A 20,335-nucleotide genomic window follows, 5' to 3' on the forward strand; every position below is an offset into this window, starting at 1 on the left:
GCCTGGACTCCGACTCGTCCGCGTTGGCATCGGGATGAATGAATGAATGAATGAATGAATGAATGAACGGAACCAACAGCCAATGGCAGCAGAGCAGCTCCCTGGTGTCCGGATGCAGTTACTGTCTCTGCCCACAGCCTCTTCCTCCCGGACGCCGTCCTCCACCTCGGGTCTTGCTGAGGAGCGTTCTTAATCGCCTGTTTCCCAGCTCCTTTCTACCCACCTGCCAGTCCCGGCCTACAGAGTCCTCCGGGAAGCCCTCCCTGATTTCCCAGGAGCACCATCCCTCAGCTGTCCCCGGCCCCGTGCACCCGCTGGGCAGGGCCCAGTTCAGCTCAGTGGGTCTCCTAGGCCCGGCTCAGAGCGGGCAGGAGGCTGGTGGCTGTGCCCGCTGGGCCCCTTGGGCAGGAAGCAAAGGGGGGGGGTGCTGTGGGGGGGAAGCTTCCTCAGCTTTGAAGTGGCAGCTCCTCCCTCCAGGCCCCGCTCAGGCCTGGGCCCTTCCCAGGGAGGGGCGGCGCAGACAGCTGAGAAGGCAGGGGGGTGGGTGGTGGGTGGTGGGTGAGAGATTTTCAAACGGGCTGGGGGAGGGGGAGGCGGAGGGCACTGGGAAGCGGATCTGAGGGGTGGTGCCAGGGCTGCACGTCCTGGAGCAGTGGGCACCGCTTACCTGAGACTGACCTGCTGCTGGTCACCATCTGGGGCCCAGAAACAGCCCGGGGAGCCCGAGGCCCCCGCCTTCGCTCTCATTGCCTCAGTTGTGCAAACAGGCGCGGAGGCTGCTGGGTACCCAGGCTGGAAGCTGCCCTGAGGCTTGGCAGCTCCTGGCGCCTCAGCCTCAGGCCCACAGCCGGCGGACACCTGGCCAGCGGGCGGCATGGCCTGAGCCTCTGCTCTGTGTACCTCCCCCGGCTGCAGCTGCCCAGGGGATGGTCAGCCTCACACCTGCTCTGCAGTGAAGGCCACTGAGAGGAGAATTGAGGCCCTTGGCCTGGCCGGCTGCCCCATCAAAGCACACAGAGACCAGGCTGGGTGGGGCATCAGGCTGGGCCTTTATTGGCCGGTAAGCACCTACTTCCTGGTGTCAGTCACAGGTGGCTCCTCCCTTTCCATGTCCCTGCCCCCCTCCCCGCACCTGGGACACAGGAGTAGCTTGGGGCTCCGGGGACAACTGAGTGGAGCGGTCCACACATTTGTCAGCTCAGGCGGCTTGCCTCGGGGTCAGGGATCCAGCACCAGAAACCGGGAAAGGGGAGAAGGGGTTGAGGGTTTGATGGGGAGGGAGGGAGGCGAGCTGCCCTCCTTCAAGTGCCTGCACGTGCTGAGGGCCAGGCTGAGGGCCAGGTGGAGCCGCTCCCGCAGTGCCCGCAGGCCCGAGGCCTGGGCAGCTGATGGGAATGCAAACCCCCTCCCTGCGGGCCCCATCACCCCATTTCACAGAGGGAAACAGGCCCCACCCCCTCCTGGGCCCCCTCTCCTCCGCCCCGTCCCTGCTCAGCCTCATGCGAGGCAGCCATGCCTGGGGTGCCAGGACCCAGGCCTGCTTCCCCCAAAGGCCCAGGCGGCAGAGGGACCCTGAGGACATAATAAATAGCATCGGCGGCCCCTAGAGGCAGCTGCCCGGTCCACCCGAGGGGCCACCGCCCCCTCAGCCCCTCTCGTTGCGGCTCCTGGGGGCCACGATCCGGTAGTTGGCTGTGTGTCCTCCCCTCTTGCCCCGAAGGAGGGTGGGGGTGCCCGTGCCAGCGGGGCCTGCCCCCGACCCCTCTGGTTCTGCCGGAGGGAAGGAGAGAGGCAGGGTTAGTGAGGTCTGCGGAAGGCACCCACCGCCCCATGGCCCTCTGTGGGGGGGAGGGGGGGGCGGGAGACTGGGCGCTCAGCCGGGTGTGCTCCGCCCTGGCATCCAGGGGCAGAGCTGCAGGGAAAGGGGCGTCTGCAGACTGGTTAGTGTCCCCGCCTCAGGGGCTATCAGCCCCCAGCCCGGTGAGGGCACTGGGGGCCTCTGATTTTCCGTCCCGTGGGGGTCCACGGACCCACCATGTTCCTGAAATGCTCAGTATGCAGTGAGCGCTCCGTAAGAACCCTCTTTTTCTCTTCTACATTTTGGGGTGAAGGTGTGCTCTGAGTCGTCCCCATTTCACAGCCGGGCAAACTAAGGCCAAAGGGCAGACTCCCTTTTCCTGCCTCTGAGCAGGCCACTTAAGGCGGGGGAGGGCCTAGGAAGGCCAGGCTCTGCCACTGCCCCACTCTGCGGCTCTGGGCAAACGGGACCTCTGTCGGGGTCTCACTGGTCTCATCTCTGAAACCGGCGGGACCGTTCCGGTTGTACCCCGAGGTCCTGGCCAGCCCCTGTCATCACTGAAGTCCGCTCCAGTGAGGCTACGGTGAGGTATGCCCCCGCCTGGAAACCAGCAACACCCCAAGAGCGAAACCAGTAACGAAACCAGTAACGGGCGTTCTTGCCACCCGGAACCCTTCTCATCCTTCCAAACCCACAGCACGGCCGGCCTCCCCCCGGAGACCGCCACTCGGGCCCTCTCACAGCCACTGCGCAGCCCGGCCGGCGGGGGGACGGCTGTTTTTCTGGGGGGAGAAGCCCAGGATGGAGGCCCTGACTACCCCCCGAACCCGGCTCACAGGAGGGGCGTGGCCTGTGGCAGCACCAGCTCCCTGCGGAGGGCGCGGCCCCACCGTGGCCGTTACGGCCCGGCGCTGTGCCCAGCCTCCCGTGCCCCTCGGGGCTGAGGTCTGGGGACCGGGGCCAACAAACACGTCCCCGTCCAGGGACGTTTCCCGCCCTGAACCAGGGAGGGCGGCAGGAGGGACGCAGAGCTCCAGCACCAGCCGGGTCCCGGTCCCACCCCGTCCCCGCGAGGTGACCTTGGGCCGGTCACAGGCCCGTGAGCCTCCTCTGGAGCTCGGGGATCACACCCCTGTGGTCACACCCTCAGCGGCCCGAGTGTGACGTGGCTTTCACAGCACGAGCTGGATGACCGTGGTCGTTGGGACAGTGAGCTTGTGTGACCGTCAATTAAATGATTAAGTTCAGGGCCTTGGTTTCCTCTGAAAACACCCCCCCCCCCCAGTGCCTGGTGGAGCAGAGGTGTCTGAACCTTTGCCGACAGAACCCCAAGAGCCAGGGCTTTAGGGACCGGCCTAGGGTGGACCCCTGACCTCAGCACTGCTGTCCCTACGGCCCCGAGGGAACCTCGGTCTCTGTCTGTGAGATGGGCTGGAAGGACCTGGGAGGAGTGTGAATCCAGCCCAGCGGTCACGATGGTTCCTCTCGATTGTAATCCTAAACGTGAGTCCCATCTGGGCTTTCGTAAGCACCGCAGTGCATGATGGGCCAACGGGGATGGTTCCATCTCCTCCTCCTCTGCTCCCCTCCTCCCCCTCCCCTTCCAGGCCCACCACGGAGCTGGCTGGTGGCCGCAGAGAGGCCGTGGGCCTTCCTGAGAGAGCAGCGGCTCCGCCCGGGCTGCTGGAGGCAGAGCTGGCCACAGCCGGGCGGGCAGGGAGTAGAACCCGGGCCACATGGTCCCTCTGGCTCCGGCCTGAGGAGGCGCGGGAGCCTGGGATGAGGTCGTGGTCCCCCCTCTGGGAGAGGAAGGCCTGGGGGCGGTCAGTTATGTTTCTAGGAGTTGGAAGAGCCGTGGGGTCGGTGAGAGGAGCTCTGGAAGCAGACCACACACACACACACACACACACACACACACACGCCTTCCAGCTCCGGGCCTTCGCGTGACAGCCCAGGACTCCGTGGGGGCTGCCCCTCCCCACCTTCTCCTCGGGCCTCTTCCCTGACCTCACCCCAGGGCCCCATCTCCCAGGAAGTGTCCCACCCGCACTGCGAAGTGACTGTTCCCACCCACGTCCTTGGTGCTCCTGCACCCCAGGGCCCTCGTCGCTATAGATACGAAGGATCCCCTGCCGCTCAATGGGCAGCTCCCCAAGGCACGTGTCCTTGGGACCTGCTAGGTGCTGGCCCGGACCTGGCACCCGGTAGGTGTGCACCCTACAGGTCTGTCGAATGAATGAGGCTTAGCCCCGGCCTTGGCCCACCCTGGCTGGGGGCGGGAGGCTCCATCCCCTACTTGTAACATAGCGGGGAGTGGGGCACGATGCGGAGACCCTGTGTGCAGGGCTGGGCTGGGACTGGGTGGTGGGATGGGGCCTCTTAGCAGGCAGGGGAGGAGCGGGGTTTAGCCCTGAGGGTAGCCAATCCGTGTCTCTCCAGGGCCAGAGCGGACCGCACTGCAATGGGGAGACCTCCTGGGCCTGACAAACCACCTGGTGTCTAACCTCCCTTTGGGGCTGCCCACCTGCCCTCAGGGACCTTCTCAAACTGGGCCATTCAGCCCTCTGCAACCTCACGGAGCAGCCCCTTTAGGCTCTCTGGCTTCTTGGCTTTTGCCCATGTTATTCCTCTGCCTGTTCACTCGCCCTTGACCTTGGCCCTTCAGGGTTCCACGGAGCCGGTACCTCCTCCAGGAAGCCCTCCCTGAGACACCTTCCGCCTCCCCCACCCCCTCCCCTGACCCCCAGCCCAGCCTGGGGCAGGGGCCCTCCTGTGCTCTCACCGCTGCCGGGACTCACTCCGCAGGTGGAATTCCTCAGCTTGGGTTTGAGGGCCAGGCCCAGGGCTCCCCCTGCACCCCCGCAGCCTGAGCTCCATGAGACCGGGACTATGTCCGTCTTATCCGTTGGAGCCTGGGCCGAGCTAGAAGCCGGGCACAGGGGAGGTGCTCACTCAAGAGCGAGTGGCCACTACGCTCCTTTCCTCCTTCCTCTCTCTGCCGGGCACTGTCTGGGTGGAAGGACTCAAGGTCCGCGGGCCTGGGCCCCGCACTGGGAGTCGCCTTCTGTGAGCCCAGGCCCTTCCCAGGCCCTTCCTGGAAGGGGCGGCCCCTGCCTGCCCGCCCTGCCGTTACCTGGCCAGATGATGGCTTCCAGCAGGGTGACCCGTCTGGCCAGGAGCTCCAGCTGAGCCTGCTGCTGCAGGAAGCTCTGTAAGCTAGGAGCCTGATGGGAGATCGAGAAGAGCAGACGGTGCGAGTCCGGCCTTCGGGGGCGGGGCCGGGCGGCCAAGGGGGTGTGTGGGCCAGGCACCCGCTGGCTTCAAGGCAGGAGCCCGGGTGGGAGTCCCTGAGTGGGGACGGGGCTAGCCTGGCTCCTCACGTGACCGGATGGATGATGGGTGGAGCACTGGTGGGTGAGCTCCTGGGCTGGGATGAGGGCCTGACAGGCCCTTAAGGGGACCCTCAGGGGAGGTTAGGAGGACCAGAGGGAAACGGAAGCCGTCCCGGGGATATCTGAGGCCAGGAAGACCTGCCGCGAGAGCCTCTGGGGGCTTATGGGTGAGGGAGGATCAGAATTGGTGGGTAGGATATTACCCAGAGGCCCCTGGGGCCTGAGCAGTCCCCTGCATTTCTGGAGTCCAGCCCCATAACCTATGGTCCCTGTGGGCCTGGAGACCGGCTCTGGTACCCGTGCTTTCTCTAGAGCGGAGGCCTGACTGAAGTCTGGATCCATTACCCATAATCCTCCTGCAGGCAGCCTGGGCTCTGACTTTATTTCCCACAACCCCCTGCACTGTTGCAGTCTGGCTGTGTAACCCACAATCCCCTCCCTGCTGGTTTGGAGTTTGGCTTCGTTGCGCATTTCTTCCAAACTCGCAATCTGTCGCCACTGGTGTCCCCTGCGGGCCTGGTGACCACGTTACCCACAATGCCTGGAGGCCCAGGTTCCCCTGGGCAGGAGGGACCAGTCATGGAGGGGCAGGGGGTCTTAGCCTCTCCGGCCTCATGACTGGGCCCAGGCGGCTCCACCCTGGAGGGCCTGGGCAAAGGCTGGCGGGCGGGGGCCGGGCCGTCTGTCTGTCCGTCTGTCTGTCTCTACTCACCATAGAGCCCAATCATTGTTTCCAAGATTAAAACCCTCTCAGCTAAAATCTTCAAAGCCTCGCGTAGTTGGTGCAACCCCTCCCCCTGCGGAGGAAAGAGACAGATGCAGCCGTGAAGGGGGCGGGGGAGGGGGCCCTGGGAAGCCTGCCGGTGGCCCATGCCCCGCCCCGGCCATGCACCTGCAGCCTGCTCACCCGCCGCAGCCCAGGGCACCCGGGCAGCCGGGACGAGGCCGGGAGGGGACGGGAGGGGGGCAGAGCAGGCAGAAGCAGCCCCCTCGGTGAGTCCTGCTGCCCCCGGGGCAAGGGGTGCCATGGAACCTGCCACAGGAAGTGCCCCCTGGCCCCGCCTCTAATGTTCTGTAAGCCCACGCACTGTTGGTCTGTGTCCATCCGTGGGGTCAGGCTACTTACCGATATTCTTTCCATTCGAAATGAATATGTACCAGTCACATGAGAACATGTTTGGGTGGCACTGACATTGGGAAGCTGTGTTTGAAATGCTGGCCACGCTGAGGGGCTGGCCCTGGTGCCCTCTCCCTAGTTCCTTCTCATGTGAGCTCACCCCGCCCAGGCTGCCGCTGCTACAAGCCCTTATTCTGCAGGCCCAGGAGCCCAGCCCTCAGCCCCGCCCTCTCCCGGGCCTCCCTGACCTGGGGGCTCCCTACTCCCAAGCCCTGCCAGCTGCTGCCCAGGGTCTTGACAGAGACCACCAGCTGGCACTCCCTCTCACTCACTACCCATCTGTCTGTCCTTCCCTTCCACAGCACAGGGCCCAAACTCACGCTCCTTTCCTCCTTCCCTAGTCCAGACCGTTAGGGTGGGGCCAAGGGTCCAAATTGCATCTATGGCCTGAGACCTGGGGCCCACCGAGGAGGTGCTTGTGGGCGGGGGAGGGAGAGGGGATGTTAGCTGGTCCCCCCAGTCCTGGGAGCTGAAAAGCCCGGGCTTCGGTTCCAGCTCTGCCAACCATCTGCTCTTCAGGGTTGGGCCTCAGTTTTTCGGGTCTAAATACGGGATATGAGCTTTGTCCTAGCTCAGCCGGCTCACCTGTCACTCCCTAGCAGCGCCTGCAGTGCGTGCACATGGCCACTGGGTGTCACTGCTGAGCCACAGCGGGGCCAGGGGCTCCCAAGCGGGGTTGGAAGAGGGTGTGTATAGGAGTGAGTCCCCGGGGCCCTTCCCCGCACTGGACCTCACTCCCACCTGCTCCCAACAGAACAGCTCCCCCAGCCTCCAAGCCTCATGCAGCCCCCGGCCCAGCAGGCCCCCTCCCAGGCAGGCAGCAAGCAGGGGCAGAAGTGCAGGAGGAGGAGAGGGAGAGGGAGGGGAGGGGGAGGGAGAAGCAGGTGGGTGGGCAGGGGCCCTGCTACCTCGTGGGGCCCCTCCCACAGGTGGTCCTGGTCTGGGATAGTTTGAGGCCTGATCTGGGATAGCTCAGGCATCTGTCCTCCTGCTGGATCCCCATGTAGGCACCGGGCTGCTGAGCCCAGTTCAGACTTCACCTCGCTCTCCCACCTCCCCGGGCTGGGTGGAGAGTGAGCTGGGAGGGGCCGGCGAAGGGGCTGAGGGGAGGCGGGGAGCCGGCCTCACCCGGGTCCATGGGACCCCCAGCCAGCTCATGCCCCCGTGGAAGTGTGCCTGAGAGGCTCTGAGCCCCGCGGGGGTGGGGTTGGGGGGGGAGAGGTGGGGTGGCCGTGAGGCGCTGGGAGAGGCTTGCCGGAAAGGTAGCAGGACCCCAGGAGTCGTGGGGAGACACGGGTGGGACTCGTGCGGGGCGGGGCACTCCCACGGCTGTATCCGTCGCTGACCCCACGACCAGGAGCAGAGAGGGCGAGGCGGGCGCCGGGGGCTCCCCATGTCCTCGCCAGCTAGTGCCCGCCAGGAAGCAGGACCCCCCCAGCCAGACTGCACCGGGGCCGGGGGCGGGGAGAGGGGGGCGCCAGATCAGCCTCCCAAGGGGCTTCCCAGGGGTCTGCCCCGTCCTGTCCACTCCCCACCGTCAGCTATGTGGGCGGCCGTGCCCAGGCCCCTGTCTTCGGGGGCCTCTGGGCCTCTCCCGGGGTGTCTCTGGGGCAGGTGGACTCTAGGCCCTGGGATCCATTCTCGGCAGCTGTCTCCGGTGAGCAGGAAGGCTTCTGAGACCCCACCTGTGGTTCTTGGCGCCCTTTCTCTTTAATTCTGCCTCCTGTGTACGGGACAGAATCTAGGCCCCCCCCCCTCACTGGCCTCCTCTGTGCGGGGTGCCCCTTGCCTCGCTTCCTGTGGTTCCCCTGTGCCCCTGACCGTTTCTAGGTGTGTCCCCCCCACCCCCATTCCTCCCGGGCCCCCTGTGTGTGTGATGGGAACTGTAGGGCGTTTGGGCACGGTGGAGTCTAGGCCCCCTGAGCTCATGCGCCATCTACATTGGGCAGTTCCTAGGCCTCTCTTCCGTGCTCCGCGCGTTTCCTCCATGTGTGACGGTGTCTGGGTGCCCTGTGCCGCTCACCGGGGGCTCCTGGGTACCTCAGCATTCCCAGCCCATAGAGGGTCCGTGAATGTCCTATGGCCCCCATCCCGTTCCTCATGCTCCCCTTCTCCTGTGGACAGGAGAGCAGACGCCACAGCCCCGGCTCAGGGAGGGCCGTGGAGGCAGGCGGGGGAGGGATGCAGTCTGGACTGGGTCAGCCCCCACTGCCCGGAGGACAGGCAGGGACGCCGGGGCCTGGGAAGGCCGAGGCGGGAAGGCGGGAAGGCGGAGGCAGGGACGTGAAGGCAGAGACAGAGTGCGTGGGGTCTCCTGATGACGTCGGGAGGGACGGGAGAAGGGAGGGGGGTAGGCCTGAGAGCGGTCAAGGCTCCTCCCTGGGAGAGACCAGGATGTGGCTGGGGTGCCCCCACCCCAAAGTGATCTCCTGAGTGTCCAGGGCAGGCGGGGGCAGCTGTGCGGGCCCTGAGCTTACCCAATGGCTCTTCTCACCGGGGTCTCCTTTGGGGCCGGGTTCTCCCTGCAAGGAGAAACAGAGGGAGAAGCACCCGAGCTGGTGTGGCTCAGTGGATAGAGCGCCAGCCCTCGGACTGAAGGGTCTCCCAGGTTCGATTCCAGTCAAGGGCAGGTACCCGGGTTGCAGATTCCCTAGCCCTGGTGGGGATGTGTGCAGGAGGCAACCCATCGATGTGTCTCTCTCACATCAATGTTTCTCTCTGTCTCTCCCTCTCCCTTCCACTTGTTCTAAAAACCAATGGAAAAATATCCTCGGGTAAGGATTAACAACAACAACAAAAATAGAAAGAAAAGGAAAAAAAACAACAAAAAAAAAACAGAGCTAGAAGCAATGAGAGAGGAAGGGAGGGAGGGGAGAAGGAAAGAAGGGGAAGAGAGAGACCTATTGAGGGAGGCAGAGAGACAGAGAGAGGCAGAGACAGAGAGTAGCTCGCATCGGACGGACAATATGGATAAAATGCAGAGAACAACTGTTTGAAGGCAAAGGAGAGCGAGAAAGAGCAGCCAGAAGCTGGAGGATGCCTGGCCTTTGACAGAAGGAAACGGCCCTGGGTGACATCCGTATATGCATAGCTTTTCCCTGAGGGGTGTACCCCAGCCCCCTAGGTCCCCCAAACACCTCAAGCAGAAAGCATTCATTTTATTGGCCTGAGGAGTCGGAGGTCAAGAGCGATCGGCCTGCAGGGAGCCCCGGATCGGCCGCCATTGCAGTTGGAGGCGTTAACACTGTCAGGAATGGGCAGGTCGGACATCCCTCGAGGGGTCCCGGATTGGAGAGGGTGCAGGCTGGGCTGAGGGACAGCCCTCCCCAGCCCCCCACCCCCGTGCGTGAATTCCCTGCACCGGGCCTCTAATATATACCATAAAACACGACACAAAATAGAATTCAAGACAAATAAAGATATGTATCACGTAAAGATAAAAAGGCCAAGAGGCAATAGAATACTGAATGTGCATACAGCTAACAACAGAGCTTAGAAATGCACGACCAAACTGAAGGGAGAAACAGACAAACCTACCGTGATAGCTGGAGGGATAGAGAAACGCAGGGAGTGGAAGAGACAGAGACACACACACACACACACACACACACACACACACAGAGAAACAGGTACAGAGCCTGTGAGACGGAGGTGGCGGACCTTAGGAGGCGGACGAGCCTGAGAACGGGGAGGAAGGAGATGGAGCACCTCCTGGGCCAGACAGGGAGGAGGGTCAGGGGCTCTGGCCACAGGGGCTGGAGCCAGAGCAGGGGCCTGTGCCTGTAGGATCCTGAAGGGGGCGCTGCAGGGTGGGCAGCATCACTCACCCGCTGTCCCATGGAGCCCTGCGGGCCTGGCTCTCCACGCAGTCCCTGTGGGAGGGAGGAGAGGAGTGGAGTCAGCTGTTGGGGTGTCTGACCCAGAGGCCCCCCCCCCCCCCCCGCCCCAACGCCTCCCCAGAACCCTGCATCCGGGGCCAATTCAGTACTCACTCTCTCACCCTTTTCTCCCGGGTGGCCAGAGATTCCTTGGGGTCCGGTGGGGCCCGGGGGTCCCTGAGCAACAAGACAGGGCTTCAGCCTTGAGCCGGGGCAGGGTAGAGCGGGTGGGGTCTTGGGGGGGGGCAGAGGGGTGGGAGGGACCCTCCAGCTTGGCCTGGGCCCCAGGGCCATGCACACAGAGGGACGTGCAGACAGCGCAGTGTCCACAACGCTGGCCCTGGAGCCAGACAGGCCCCACCTTGGCCTGGAGGTCGCCATGTGCTGGCCACAGCCCTGGGGCAAGTCCCGCCGCCTCTCTTGGCCTTAGGCGCTAACAGCAGTACTTCTTTTTTTATTTTTAAAAAATGTATTTTATTGATTTTTTTACAGAGAGGAAGAGAGAGGGATAGAGAGTTAGAAACATCGATGAGAGAGAATCATCGACCAGCTGCCTCTTGCACACCCCCTACTGGGGATGTGCCCGCAACCAAGGTACATGCCCTTGACCAGAATCGAACCCGGGACCTTTCAGTCCGCAGGCCGACGCTCTAGCCACTGAGCCAGACCGGTTTTGGCAGCAGTACTTCTTGTTACATGGATTGAGCGAGCAGCTTTAGGAAAAGGAGTGTGTCTGTCCCGTGCCCCATACACGCTCGGATGAAGGGACGAGAGGATGGATGGGTGAGCGGACAGGTGGGAAGACGAGAGAGAGCAGGAGGACAAATACTCACTGTGTGCCCAGGACCCCCAGGGATGCCCATGGGACCAGGAGGGCCAGGGGGACCTGGAGTAAGACAGGATTATCCTGGAGACTGGCCTTCGGGCGGTGAGCGCACGATACAATAGGCAGATGACGTATTGCACCCTGACACCTGAACCCTCTATAATCTTATTAACCCATGTCACCCCAATAAGTGCGATTAAAAAACAAAAAGGCAGGATATCCTCAGGACCAACGCAGAGCACAATGGCAGGAAGTCTACCATCAACTCCCTCCCGACAGCCCCAGCGCTGGTCCCCCTGCCACCCCTCAACCCCACCCCGAACCCCAGACCTGGGCTCAACTTACCGATAGGCCCCGGGGGCCCGGGGGGCCCAGCTGGTCCCTGAGGCCAGTGGCTGCTGGTCTCAGTGAAGGTGTTAGACAGGAACGGGTCCCCTGCAGGAGGAAAGAGGAGGAAGGGGGATGGGGGAGAGTGTTGGCCCAGAAGGTAGAGAGATCTGGGTTCTGTCCCTGCCACAGTGTAGCTCAGTGGTCGGCAAATTGTGGCTCACGAGCCACATGTGGATCTTTGGCCCCTTGAGTATGGCTCTTGCACAAAATACTACATGTGGGCCCTGACCAGTTTGGCTCAGTGGATAGAGCAATCGGACTGCGGACTGAAGGGTCTCAGGTTCGATTCCCGTCAAGGGCATGTACCTTGGTTTGCGGGCACATCCCCATTAGGGGGTGTGCAGGAGGCAGCCGATGGGTATTTTTCTCTCATCGATGTTTCTATCTCTCTACCCCTCTCTCTTCCTCTCTGTAAAAAATTAATAAGATTTAAAAAAGAAATACCACATGCGGGCTCGCACGGACAGTGCCATTGAAACTTCGTGGCCCACGCGCAGAAGTCGGTTTTCGGCTCTCAAAAAAAAAGAAATTTCAATCGTTGTACTGCTGACATTTGGCTCTGGTGGACGAATGAGTTTGCCGACCACGGGTCTGGCTGGTGACATCCAGCGAGACTCTCCTCCTGGCTGGGCCCGTACTGTCCCGTGTCCAGTGGGAAGATAATAAAAGCTGCCCTTTATTGGACCACCCACGCTGAGCCAGGCTTCTTCTTCTTTCTTTCTTTCTTTCTTTCTTTCTTTCTTTCTTTTTTTTTTTTTTTTAAATATATTTTATTGATTTTTCACAGAGAGGAAGAGAGAGAGACAGAGAGTTAGAAACATCAATGAGAGAGAATCATCGATCAGCTGCCTCTTGCACACCCCCTACTGGGGATGTGCCCGCAACCAATGTGCATGCCCTTGCCTGGAATCGAACCCGGGATCTTTCAGACCCCAGGATGACGCTCTACCCACTGAGCCACACCGGTCCCGGCTGAGCCAGGCTTCTGAGCGTGAGTGCCGCCGAGCGCTGGGAGGTCAGCGCTGTCGTCATTCCCATCGTACAGATGAGGAAACTGAGGCTGGGAGAGGGAGGACGAGTGGATGGGGCACCAGTACGATGCGGACGGGGTTGGACCCGGCACTCCGGGCTCTGACCTCCGGCATCACACATGCAGGCTGGGCCGGGCCGGGGTGACGGATGGAGGTCGGGGCCGAGCTGCCTGGAGCGGCCGGGGCTCCTCTGAGCACAGGGGCAGGGCTGCGGCCTTGGGAGCTCAGGGCCCGCTTCCTGCTGCCGGGCCTCGGCCTTCCGCGTGCCCGGAGGGCTGGCTCCTGGCCAGCTCTGAGGCTTGGCGGGAGGGCCTGATGCCAGGTGGCTCCAGGCGCAGGCTCAGAGGCCGCCTGGGTGCGAGGCCAGTCCCAGGCCCTGGCTGGGTGGCTTCCCCTCTCCGGCCCTCAGTTCCCCCCGTCAGCGAGCAGAGGGGGACAACAGCGCCTGTCCTAGGACGGGGTGACCTGTGGCTGACCGAGAGCAAGCTCTACAGGGGCCTGGTAGACAGCAGTGACACTGTGGTGAGGCTTTATGCCAGCCTCACTGCCCCCCTCCCCCCAGACATGCTGTGACCCCCGGGCGACTCACCATGCTCTGAGATCCGGGCGTGGGGTGGTCCAACGGGGGCAGGGGGGCCGGGGGGCCCAGGGGGCCCTGGGGGGCCTGGAGGTCCCCTTTCTCCAGGGGTGCCCACTGCCCCGTCCTGGCCAGGGCTCCCCGGGGGGCCCTGTGGACCTGCAATGGAATCAGGGGGGATGGGAGGGCGTGCAGGAGGCAGGGGCTCCCCGGGGGGCTGCCAGGGGCAGGACCAGGCAGCCTGGGGCAGCGGGCTGCGGGCTCCGGAGCCCACCCCAGGGCCCAGCTCAGAGCCTGCTAGGGCTGGCCAGGACAGTTGGGGGCGGGCAGTGCCGTGGACACTCACCTGGGGGGCCTCTCATTCCCGTCGGGCCCCGGCTGCCAGTGTCTCCCTTGGGGCCAACGGGCCCGGGAAGTCCCCGGGCACCGACTCGGTCTGGGGGAGAAATCCCATCAGCTCTGGCCTCGCTCCTGCCCGACCCCGGCCCCCCAGCCGGCACCTACCGTCTCTCGGGAGCAGCGGGGCCCTCGGGGTGTCTCTGGCTCCGGGCAGCCCTGGAGCTGGGGGGTGGGGTGGGGTCTGTGTCATTCTGGGTCCCTGCCACCAGAGGAGGTGGGGCAGGGTCTGTGGGCCTCCCAGGACCCCAGAGATCAGGGAAGACCTCCACAAGGGGGTGGAGCTGGGAGCCGGCAGCGGAGTAGAAACGGGCATCTCATTTCCACCAACCAACTCACCTCGGAGGTCTCCGTCCCCAGGGCTGCCCTGGGCGGCTGGGGAGCCCCAGAGAGGGGCGGGGTCCTCGGGGGCAGCTGGGGTTGGGGGCACCGCCTGCTGGGTGACAGTCAGCACGGCCACCTGTGGAGACAGAGGGAGAGAGATGGATGGGGCGGGTACCAGGGCCTCACCAGGGACAGGCCAGCCAATGGGCTGCAGGGTGGGGCCTCCAGGAGGCAGCCAATCAATGACTCTCATCATTGATGTCTCTCTCTCTCTCTCTCTCTCTCTCTCTCTCTCTCTCTCTCTCTGTCCTTTCTTCTCTGAAACCAATGAAAAATATATATCTAAAAAAAGGAGGAGGCGTTCAGCTGCCCAATATTCCACTGCCCATTGCTCCCTAATGATGCCGCCCACCCCTTCTGCTCTCGGGTTTTCAGATTTCCTAGATGGACAGTCAGCACGTTGGTAAACATCGTCACATCTGGGCTCCTTAAGATCCGTTCCCAGAGGCAGGAGTGACGGAGGGGAGGAGGTGTGGGCAGGGGGTACGCCTCCCCATAATCGGGGGAAAGACACTTACATGTGAGGCCCCCCCCCCCCCGCCCGCTCCCGGGCACGGGCGGCTGCCGATGGTTTGTGGGCAGGTTTGCCACGGTTCTGAGTGCTTTACGTTTCAGAGAACATGAGCGTCTTACTTTCTAATCGCCCAAACCTTTCTGAAGAGATGACCTGCGCCTGACACTGGGAGGTGGGGATGAAGGATGAAGGGGATGGGGCGAGGAGGAGCCTGGCCATGAGCCCTAGGGGTGCCTGCCACTATCTGGCTGGGGTGGGAATGGGGGTGCACGTGGGGGAACTGTGTGGGGGACCCCTGGAGGAGGAGCTGGCTTCCGGGGCAGGGGCACGGCGGGAGAGGCCCAGAAGCCGGCGGGGCCAGATGGGAAGGTTGGGGAGGGGGTGGGGGGGCGGCAGGGAAGCTGCCTGACATGGATGCTGTGAGCGGGGGGTGGAGAGACGGGGTGGGGAGGCCAGGGACCAGGGGCCCGCTGCTCACTGCTCACCCACCTTGGCCTCCAGCACCTTCAGCCGCTCGGCCAGGTCCGACACTTTGCTGCAGTTGACACAACCTGGAGGCAGGACGGAGGGAGTGAATGGACCCTGAGGACCCCCGCCCACGAGGCAGCCCAGCCCAGCCCAGCCAGGGGAGACGCTGCAGGAATGGCCTGTCCGGGGGGGACCATGCCCTGCAGGCTTCTCCCAGAGCAGGGCCAGGGAGCCCACCCCTGCAGCCTTGGCCTCCCAAGGGACTGCTTTCCGGGAAGCGGGGGCAGGAAATCCCGTGGCTCCCCCCGCGGGCGGGGCTGCCAGGGCCTGCTGGTGTCGGGGACGGATGACACATTAGCGTCTGCAATGGGCTGGCCTCAGAGGTGCCACCCCCGGACCCTCCCTCCGGAACCACCGTCCGGCGCCTGCGGCCTCCCGGCCACACCCCTTCGCTGTGCGCGCCAGTTCCGGCTGGCCCCTGAGCCTCCCTCCGGGTGGCCGGGCCCTGTGGGGAGCTCGGCAAGCCCGTCTCTCCCATCCTCACCGCGATCCGGGCTTTAGGACAAACGTCAGCCCGTTCGCCCCTGAGGGCACTGAGCTCAGAGCAGGGGGGGACGGGCGGGTAGCGGGCACGGAGCCTACGGTCAGTCAAGTCTCAGCGCTGCCCCTTCCCGTTAGTGGGGCCTACGGCAGGGCACGCCCTCTCTCTGACCCTCGGCCTCCTCCTCTCTAAGAGGGGGACAGGGATCCTGAGGTTTGTTTATTTATTTATTTTTTAATATGTTTTATTGATTTTTTACAGAGAGGAAAGGAGAGGAATAGAAAGTTAGAAACATCGATGAGAGAGAAACATCAACCAGCCGCCTCCTGCACACCCCCCACCGGGATGTGTCCGCAACCAAGGTACATGCCCTTGACCGGAATCGAACCTGGGACCTTACAGTCCGCAGGCCGACGCTCTATCCACTGAGCCACACCGGTTTCGGCAGGGAGCCTGAGGTTTAAACAGGTTGCCGTGGAAAGCACCTGGCACGGTGCCTCTCACAGTGCAGCCGCTCAGCTTAGTTCAAACAAAGAGAGGAGCCCGCGGCGGTGGCGGGCTCAGTGGTTGGGCGTCGCTAAGAACCAGGAGGTCACGGTTCGATTCCCGGGCAGGGCCCAGGCCCTGGTTGCGAGCTGGATCCCCAGTGTGGGGTGTGCAGGAGGCAGGTGATCACCGATTCTCTCTCATCATCGATGTTTCTATTGCTTTCTCCCTCTCCCTTCCTCTCAGAAATCAATAAAAAGTTTATATGGCGCCGAAACCGGTTTGGCTCAGTGGTAGAGCGTTGGTCTGCGGACTGAAGGGTCCCAGGTTCGATTCAGGTCAAGGGCATGTACCTTGGTTGCGGGCACATCCCCAGTAGGGGGTGTGCAGGAGGCAGTTGGTTGATGTTTCTCTCTCATCGATGTTTCTTGCTCTCTATCTCTCTCCCTTCCTCTCTGTAAAAAATCAATAAAATATATTTTTTTAAAAAGTTTATATGGCTATGAAAAGAGCAAACTGGGGGCGTGGACCTGTCTCTGCAAGAGTCTGGGGGTCACGGTCTCGGGGTGGCTGGGCCCAGGTCAGATCTCCTCGGGAGCCCTTCCTCTCCCCCTCGGTTTTCTTTGCAGCCTGGGGCAGGCAGGGGCAGCCTGGGGCAGGCAGGGGCAGCCGGGGGCAGGCAGGGGCAGCCTGGGGCAGGCAGGGGCAGCCTGGGGCAGGCAGGGGCAGCCGGGGGCAGGCAGGGGCAGCCGGGGGCAGGCAGGGGCAGCCTGGGGCAGGCAGGGGCAGCCTGGGGCAGGCAGGGGCAGCCGGGGGCAGGCAGGGGCAGCCTGGGGCAGGCAGGGGCAGGCAGGGGCAGCCTGGGGCAGGCAGGGGCAGCCTGGGGCAGGCAGGGGCAGCCGGGGGCAGGCAGGGGCAGCCTGGGGCAGGCAGGGGCAGCCGGGGGCAGGCAGGGGCAGCCTGGGGCAGGCAGGGGCAGGCAGGGGCAGGCAGGGGCAGCCGGGGGCAGGCAGGGGCAGCCGGGGGCAGGCAGGGGCAGCCGGGGGCAGGCAGGGGCAGCCTGGGGCAGGCAGGGGCAGGCAGGGGCAGGGCACTCTCTGACCCCGCACAGCTGGGCCAAGATGGCTTTCCGGGCAGTCAGCACACCGCCCCCCCGCCAGTCCTCCACGCAGCTGCCCCAGGACCCACCTGAGAAGGCTGAGGGCCGGAGCATCACCCGCCGCATGGCGCTGCCGGGCCATCGGGGCTCCGCGAAGCCGGAGGAGCCTGCAACTGGGGGGCGGCGGGGTGAGAGTCCTGCCGGCCTGGGCCTCCTGGTCCGGCCAAAGCCCCGCCCCCCGCCCTGAGCCCCAGCAGGGACCTCTGCTCCCCTCAGTGCAGCGGGGGACGCAGGCCCAGGAAGGGGGGCAGCCGACACCCGGTCACACGGCAGGAACAAGGCTGCCAGCCTGGTGGGGCTGGGGCGAGGGGGCTGGCGATGGGTAGGGGCCATGGGTGCTCCGCAATCACCCCAACGAGCTGCAGGTGTTAAAAGGTGAGAGGGCCCTGACTGGTTTGGCTCAGTGGATAGAGCGTCGGCCTGTGGTCTGAAGGGTCCCAGGTTCGATTCCGGTCAAGGGCATGTACCTTGGTTGTGGGAACATCCCCAGTGGGGGGTGTGCAGGAGGCAGCTGGTCGATGTTTCTCTCTCATCGATGTTTTCTAGCTCTCTATCCCTGTCCCTTCCTCTCTGTAAAAAAATCAATAAAATATATTTAAAAAAAGCTGAGCGGTAACAGCTGCAAGGCTGGGGGTTCCAGCCCTGTCACTGCAGACCTGTGTGACTTGTTCTCTCTGGAACCACTTTCCCATCTGTGAAATGGGGCCATCAGGCCACTCTATCTCCCCGGCTAAGGGCCCGCACATCAGTGACCGGCAGTGGCGACGTGGCTGCCCCCCTCTCCCTGCCCCGCTGGGTGAGACGCCGCGGCAGGGAACCCAGACCTGGTTCTAAATGAAAACCAGAGGGAGGCGGCCGCCTGGGAGGGCAGGGGAGGCCTGTTCCCAGGGCCCACCCCTGTCACCACCCCTCCCCTGGAGCAGGCGGCCTGGCTGGTCTGGTTCTGGGGGGCCTGGTTTCCTCCACAGCCGGAGGGCTGGGCTGGCCAAGCCGGGGGCGGGCGGGGGCTGCAGCTGGAGGGGCTCTGGAGCCAGCAGGGCAACTGCTCCCCGCTGCCCCCCGGGCCTGCCTTTTAAGGCCACCGAGTGTTGTCTGGGGCTGTTGTCTGGGCAGGGGGAGACAAGATCCAAATAAGGCGCAGCCCTGGCAGCTCCGAGCGGGGCTGTGGGCTGGTGCAGGGAGCGAGAGGCGCCAGGAACTCAAACCAGACGGGTCCCTCCGGCCAGACCCCGCTCGGTCCCACCGCGGGCCTGCGCTCCGGCTGGGCCTGCGCCGCCAGCAACCCCTCCCCAGGGACCCGTGGCCTGGGGGTAAACCTCACCCAGGACGGAGGAAGGTGGGTGGCCGCCCAGGACGGGGGCAGGGATGGAGGCTCAGTGGGCAGGAGGGGGGGTGCCATGGCCAGCGCTCGGTGTGTCCTGTAGCCCGGCTCAGTCCCACCAGGGAGGCACCGGCCACAGCAGCGCACACGGGGGCAGCGTGCACGCTGGGCCTGGCGCGGTGGAGGCACGCCCCGGGGCTGGTCTGAACTCGTTATCCTCCGAGCCTGTGAGTGGGCGCCTGTCTCACCCCCTCTTTGCGGACGGGGAAGCGGAAGCCAGGGGAGCCTGCCCTGCCGCTCTCTGACGCAGTTCCCTGGCCCCGAGGTCGTGGCCCAGCGCCGCACAGACGGCGGGGCGGGCACCGTCAGGGGAAGCGGCCGGGAAGCCCGCCCGGAGCGGCTGTCAGAGGAAGGGAGGGCCGGGATGGGCCAGCCGTGGCCCCAGCGGCTCACTCCCGCTCCCAGAGCCCCCCCGCAGAGAGTGGCTTTCCAAAACTCCCTTTCCCCAGCCCTCGCCCTTCCCGCCCCGTCAGCCATCACGAGGGCCCACCAGGACCCTGCACCCTCCGCAGGGTTCTCCCTGCTCCATCGCACCCTCCCGCCGTCCCCGGGAGGCAGACCCCTTCTCCTGACGGGGCCCCAGGGAGACCCTGAGGCTGCAAGAGCAGCCCGGTGCCCTCGGAGCGGCCGGAGACCTGGTGCCCTCGGAGCGCCGGAGACGGTGCCGCTGAACGGCAGCCCGCCCCCCGCGCAGCCCTTGCACAACCGCTTGCACAAGAGCGGGGAGTCCCCGGCCCCAGGCCACGCAGCCGGTGTGCGGTGGCGCTGGCCTGGCCCACCACGCCCCAGGATAACCCCGGCCCCGGGCTGGGCCCCGCAGGCCCTGCAGAGGGAGCTGGCGGCCACTGGGGCTGGCCTGGCCCGTCCCGTCTTGTCCCCCTGCCGCTCGAGTGGCAGAGCTCCCAGCCCTCAGCCCGGTGCCTGGTGGGGGCTCTGCCCTCCATGGTGGCCCCACAGCCCGCGAAGGTCTGCCCCGGAGAGGGCAGCCAGGGACAGGGTGGCCTTGGTCTGGGTAGGCCCTGCCATGGCTCAGGCCCTCCAGGCCCACGGGGCCCCCACGCCCTGGGGATCTGCCCCTCCCCACCTCCAGCTCCCCTGGCCTCCTCGGCAGCAGCCCCTCCTGGCCCCAGGGTCCCGCCTTCCCCTCTCCCTCCCAGCAGGATGGGTATGACCGTCCCGACCTTGCTGACCCTCCCACCTAAGTGGCCCTTTGCTTCCGTGACCGGCTCCCACAGCCCGCGGACAGGTCTGGGAGAAAGGCTTGGGGTGTGTGTGTGTGTGTGTGTGTGTGTGTGTGACTGCAGACACGAGCTGCACAGCGCGCATCACATTTCCCCAGAGTCTCCCACGGGGCAGGTGGTCAACCCCCGGGGGACAGCGGGCACCAGCTCTGCCGGAGCCGGGCCGCGCGGGCAGCTCTGCAGGGGACCACAGCGTGCGTGGCACCGGGCACGGCCGTGTCTACAGCCGAGCGACAGCGGCCTGCTCCCGCCCGAGCTCCCTCCCGAACCCGGGCGGGGGCGGCCCTACCTTCCTCGCAGCTGTCCCCCGCGTGCCCGGGGCAGCACCTCCACTCGCGGGCGGTCACCGTCTTGTACACGACCTTGTCGTGGGCCTCACCACGGTCCTGTAGCTGCGAGAAAGCCGACGGGGCCCGCTGCCGTCTCTCCCGCCGCCTGCGGGGCGCTCACAGAGCCCCCGGGGTCTTCTGTCCCCGCTCCCCGACCCCTCCCCAAGACCCCGTGGGAGCCTCTCTCCGGCATTCTAGGATTCAGCCCTTCTATTCCTCCCCAGCCGTCCAGCCTTGGGGAGCCGGATGCCAACGGGACAGGCAGCCCCTGCAAGTGGAGCCGCCGGTCCCCAGCAGCGAACGCTCCCCGAGGGGAGGCGTGGGGGTGAATGGTGGGACCCCCTCCTCCAGGAAGCCCTCCAGGGTG

At 64.7% G+C, this 20,335-nt stretch overlaps 1 protein-coding gene across 1 annotated transcript in view; it reads right to left on the reverse strand.

The window, feature by feature from the left end:
* Nucleotides 1-1,505: 1,505 nt before the first annotated feature.
* EMID1 (EMI domain containing 1) overlaps nucleotides 1,506-20,335 on the reverse strand; it is a 25,733-nt gene continuing 6,903 nt past the window's right edge. Inside the window, 14 exon segments of the mRNA XM_084868465.1 lie at nucleotides 1,506-1,770; nucleotides 4,932-5,022; nucleotides 8,845-8,889; nucleotides 10,195-10,239; nucleotides 10,360-10,422; nucleotides 11,079-11,131; nucleotides 11,417-11,506; nucleotides 13,082-13,228; nucleotides 13,416-13,505; nucleotides 13,805-13,925; nucleotides 14,853-14,914; nucleotides 17,047-17,130; nucleotides 19,929-20,006; nucleotides 20,009-20,031. Coding sequence (XP_084724591.1) covers nucleotides 1,646-1,770; nucleotides 4,932-5,022; nucleotides 8,845-8,889; nucleotides 10,195-10,239; nucleotides 10,360-10,422; nucleotides 11,079-11,131; nucleotides 11,417-11,506; nucleotides 13,082-13,228; nucleotides 13,416-13,505; nucleotides 13,805-13,925; nucleotides 14,853-14,914; nucleotides 17,047-17,130; nucleotides 19,929-20,006; nucleotides 20,009-20,031 — 1,117 coding nt within the window. The 3' untranslated portion in view covers nucleotides 1,506-1,645.

Source organism: Pipistrellus hanaki (assembly GCF_964339955.1).
Source record: "Pipistrellus hanaki genome assembly, chromosome: 19".
Classification (NCBI taxonomy): Eukaryota; Metazoa; Chordata; class Mammalia; order Chiroptera; family Vespertilionidae; genus Pipistrellus; species Pipistrellus hanaki.